The sequence below is a fragment of the Colobus angolensis genome, unplaced genomic scaffold (genome assembly GCF_000951035.1).
Source record: "Colobus angolensis palliatus isolate OR3802 unplaced genomic scaffold, Cang.pa_1.0 Scaffold283, whole genome shotgun sequence".
NCBI lineage: Eukaryota > Metazoa > Chordata > Mammalia > Primates > Cercopithecidae > Colobus > Colobus angolensis.
This window is the reverse complement of record NW_012116077.1, coordinates 2,690,434-2,695,100: the sequence shown is the minus strand read 5'-3', so window position 1 is coordinate 2,695,100 and position 4,667 is coordinate 2,690,434. Positions and strand designations below refer to the sequence as shown.

Below are 4,667 nucleotides of genomic sequence, written 5' to 3'. Positions count from 1 at the left end.
CAAGACTCTGTCTCAAAAAAAAAAAAAAAAAAAAAGAAGATAAAATCAAGCATGTATCTGCCTATACTTTGTGAGTTCACCTGTCTTTATATTCAGAAGTGTCCCTTAATAGTGTCCTTCCCTAAAGTAAATACTTAAGGGAGTGTAACAGTCCCTGGAGGACCACTTTGAGCCTTTGGAAGTTAAGGTTTTCTCAGCCACCTGCCAGTTTCTCATGTGGTCTTATTATTTGTCTACTGAGACTTAATACTGAGCAAAGTTTTGGAACAAGATTTCAAACTTAGCTGGGTTGTAATACAGTTTATACCAGTGTATGCTCTAGATTTGGAAGACGTAGCATGTTTGATATAGATTACCTATACTTATGTGCATTTTGATACATTTTTAGCTTCTCATTATAAGGTGATTCATGCTTCAGTGAATTCTTCACAGATAGGATATATAAAAGTACATTTTAATAGAAAGCCAGGGTCTTTAAGGAATTTCAAATGTGTAAGGTAGCTCCATAGCTTTCTTTGTAAGAAGTCTGGATAACTGGTGCTTAAATGATAATGTACTCTGCTTCTTCCTATTGGAAGGTTAACATTCTTCACCAAGAAGGATTTAAGGGAGTAGGGGGCACAGATTTGCATTGCTGAAGAGTATGTAAAAAAAAAAAAAAAAAAAAAAGGAGTAAGTAATAATCTTATCTTACAGTTTAAAGAATCCTAGAATTGGAATGTTAAAGGTCACCTGTCTGATCTTGATCTCATACCCAATGCAGAATTGCCGTTTACAATTCCTTGCTTAATAGGTACTATGCTGAATGCCTAATTGTGTTATCTCTAAGAGCTGGCTCATCCAGGCTCTTCCTACGTACGTCCAGGGATAAAGTACTCACTAATTCTTGATGTTGCTTGTCAACTGCTAGAAGGCTCTAATCATTAGCAGACTCAGCTGATATCTTCCTAATAGATTCCACTGATATTAGATCTGTCCTCTGAAGAAACACAAATCTAAATCTAACCCCTGTGTCATATGACAGCCGCTAAATGAAGAGAGTTAGGATACCCTCAATAAGTCTATTCTCTTCCAGACCTATCAGTTCTTCCTCACATTGCATGGTATCCGGATACTTACTATAGGTAGAAGGAGTAAAATTGCCCGTTTGATTTTTCAAAATGTATGCCTGAAGTTATATCACACAGATATACCAAAAGTGAAGATTCTAGTTGAGAATTGCTATATTTTGAATTAATTTTCAAATCATTGGAGCTAATTAAAAAGAAACTATAATTACCTTTGGGGTCAAGTTTAGCAGTAACCAGTCTTACAATACCCCAATTTGTATCACTTTCCCTGTGATATGTAATAGTAATGTCAACATGGTTGAATAGGTAGAAAGTATTCTTTTTGTTTAATACAGACTACAAAAAGAAAGAAATTTTAAAGTTTGAACTTTTCTTAGAAACTAAAAAATATAAACTCTGATAATAAAGACAAGATACACTACTTCTAAGAAAATTAAGCTACAAATTAAGCATACTGAAGAGTAAATATGCTTTTATCAGACTGAAACTGCAGCCATGATCATCTGGCCTAAAATTAAGGTGTTAGTTGATTCTATAATCTTAGTTGTTACAAGGGAATAATATTGCAAAATTGTAAAATTCATAAATACACATATTTTCCTGGGTTTTAACCACACAAAACTGTGAAGTAATCCAAATTAACTAATAAAATTGTATCAGTATATAAAGTTTAAGCATATTAAGAATTTGGGCTTTATCTATGGTAAAAGTAAGGAAGCAATAAAAATAGGAGGAAATGTTTCAGAATGTTAGCAGTGGTATCTCCAGGTGGTGAGATTATTGTCAATAACGATTCTGCTGTTTCTTTATACTCTTCTGCACTTTCCAATTTTTCCATAATGAAGATATATTTACATTTCTAATTGGAAGCATCAAAGACAATAAATGAATTTAACTCTCCCTACCAGGCAAGTGTTCATCAGATTCACTCCATAGTAGCCGCAACCTAAAGATAACTGTTCAAATTCCCTAGATCGGTGCTTCTTAAACATCAAAGTGGAGAAGACCGGTCGGCCTGGGCAGCCTGCACTGAAGATGCTGGGAAGACTCCATAGTAATGCTGGTTTGGAATCAAACACCACAATAAAAAAAGTGGAGACATTATGAAAGCAAACTGAAAAGAAAGAGAAAAAAGAGAAGTCAAAATCTAGTAAGACTGAAGAGACAGCAGAAGAGGAAGAAACTGTTTCCCCCAAAGCTAAACAAGTTAAAAAGAAAACAGAGCCTTCTGAAGTTGACATGAATTATCCTAAATCCAAAAAGGCAAAAAACAAGGAGGAGCCATCTCAAGATGACATTTCTCCTAAAACCAAAAGTTTGAGAAAGAAAAAGGAGCCTATTGAAAAGAAAGCGGTTTCTTCTAAAACCAAAAAAGTGATAAAAAATGAGGAGGCTTCTGAGGAAGAAATAGATGCTCCTAAGCCCAAGAAGATGAAGAAAGAAAAGGAAATAAATGGAGAAACTGGAGAGAAAAGCCCCAAACTGAAGAATGGATTTCCTCATTCTGAACCTGACTGTGACCCCAATAAAGCTGCCAATGAAGAAAGTAACAGTGAGACAGAGCAGGAAATACCTGTGGAACAAAAAGAAGGCGCTTTCTCTAATTGTCCCATATCTGAAGAAACTATTAAGCTTCTCAAAGGCTGAGGAGTGACCTTCCTATTTTCTATACAAGCAAAGACATTCCATCATGTTTACAGCAGGAAGGACTTAATTGCACAGGCATGGAGAGGAATTGGGAAAACACTGTCCTTTGCCATCCCTTTGATTGAGAAACTTCATGGGGAACTACAAGACAGGAAGAGAGGCCGTCCCCCTTGGGTACTGGTTTTTGCACCTACAAGAGAGTTGGCAAATCAAGTAAGCAAAGACTTCAGTGACATCACAAAAAGGCTGTCACTGGCTTGTTTTTATGGTGGAACTCCCTATGGAGGTCAATTCGAATGCATGAGGAATGGGATTGATATCCTAGTTGGGACACCAGGTCCTATCAAAGACCGCATACAGAATGTCAAACTAGATCTCACCAAACTTAAGCATGTTGTCCTGGATGAAGTTGACCAGACGTTGGATATGGGATTTGCTGATCAAGTGGAAGAGATTTTAAGTGTGGCATACAAGAAAGATTCTGAAGACAATCCCCAAACATTGCTTTTTTTCTGAAACTTGCCTTCATTGGGTATTTAATGTTGCCAAGAAATACATGAAATCTACATATGAACAGGTGGACCTGATTGGTAAAAAGACTCAGAAAATGGCAAAAACTATAGAGCATCTGGCTATTAAGTGCCACTGGACTCAGAGGGCAGCAATTATTAGGTCATCCGAGTATATAGTGGTCATCAAGGACGCACTATCATCTTTCATGAAACCAAGAAAGAAGCCCAGGAGCTGTCCCAGAATTCGGCTATAAAGCAGGATGCCCAGTCATTGCATGGAGACATTCCACAGAAGCAAAGGGAAATCACCCTGAAAGGTGTTAGAAATGGTAGTTTTGGAGTTTTGGTAGCAACCGAAGTCGCTGCACGTGGGTTAGACATCCCTGAGGTTCATTTGGTTATACAAAGCTCTCCACCAAAGGATGTTGAGTCCTACATTCATCGATCTGGGTGGACGGGCAGAGCTGGAAGGACAGGGGTATGCATCTGCTTTTATCAGCACAAGGAAGCATATCAATTAGTATAAGTGGAGCAAAAAGTGGGAATTAAGTTCAAAAGAATAGGTGTTCCTTCTGCAACAGAAATAAAAGTTTCCAGCAAAGATGCCATCAGGCTTTCGGATTCCATGCCTCCCACTGCCATTAGTCACTTTAAGCAACCAGCTGAGAAGCTGATAGAGGAGAAGGGAGCTGTGGAAGCTCTGGCAGCACCACTGGCCCATATTTCAGGTGCCATGTCCATAGACCAGCGCTCCTTGATCAACTCAAATGTGGGTTTTGTGACCATGATCTCGCGGTGCTCAATTGAAATGCCAAATATTAGTCATGCTTGGAAAGAACTTAAAGAGCAGCTGGTCAAGCAGATTGATTCCAAAGTGAAGGGAATGGTTTTTCTCAAAGGAAAGCTGGGTGTTTGCTTTGATGTATCCACCGCATCAGTAACAGAAATACAGGAAAAATGGCATGATTCACCACGCTGGCAGCTTTCTGTGGCCACAGAGCAACTAGAGCTGGAAGGACCACGGGAAGGATATGGAGGCTTCAGGGGTCAGAGGGAAGGCAGTCGAGGCTTCAGGGAACAGCGGGATGGAAACAGAAGATTCAGAGGACAGCGGCAAGGCAATAGAGGCCCGACAGGACAGCAACCAGGAGGTGGCAACAAAAGTGACAGATCCCAAAACAAAGGCCAGAAGAGGAGTTTCAGTAAAGCATTTGGTCAATAATTAGAACTAGAAGATTTATATAGCAAAAAGAGAATGATGTTTGGCAATATAGAACTGAACATTATTTTTCATACAAAGTTAAAAGCACGTTGTGCTTCCTTTTGACCACTTGCTGAGTCCCTCTTTCAGACACAGACAAGCTTCATCTAAATTATTTCATGTGATCATTATCATTTATAACGTTATTGCTGCTGCTTCATCAGTTTTTCTTTTTTT

The 4,667-nt window shown here is 38.6% G+C and overlaps 1 protein-coding gene across 1 annotated transcript in view; it reads left to right on the top strand.

Annotated features, from left to right (window-relative positions):
* Nucleotides 1-4,665, top strand: part of LOC105516537 (nucleolar RNA helicase 2-like) — a 6,451-nt gene extending 1,786 nt beyond the window's left edge. Inside the window, 3 exon segments of the mRNA XM_011948797.1 lie at nucleotides 2,068-3,224; nucleotides 3,226-3,385; nucleotides 3,388-4,665. Coding sequence (XP_011804187.1) covers nucleotides 2,068-3,224; nucleotides 3,226-3,385; nucleotides 3,388-4,451 — 2,381 coding nt within the window. The 3' untranslated portion in view covers nucleotides 4,452-4,665.
* The last annotated feature ends 2 nt before the right edge of the window (nucleotides 4,666-4,667 follow it).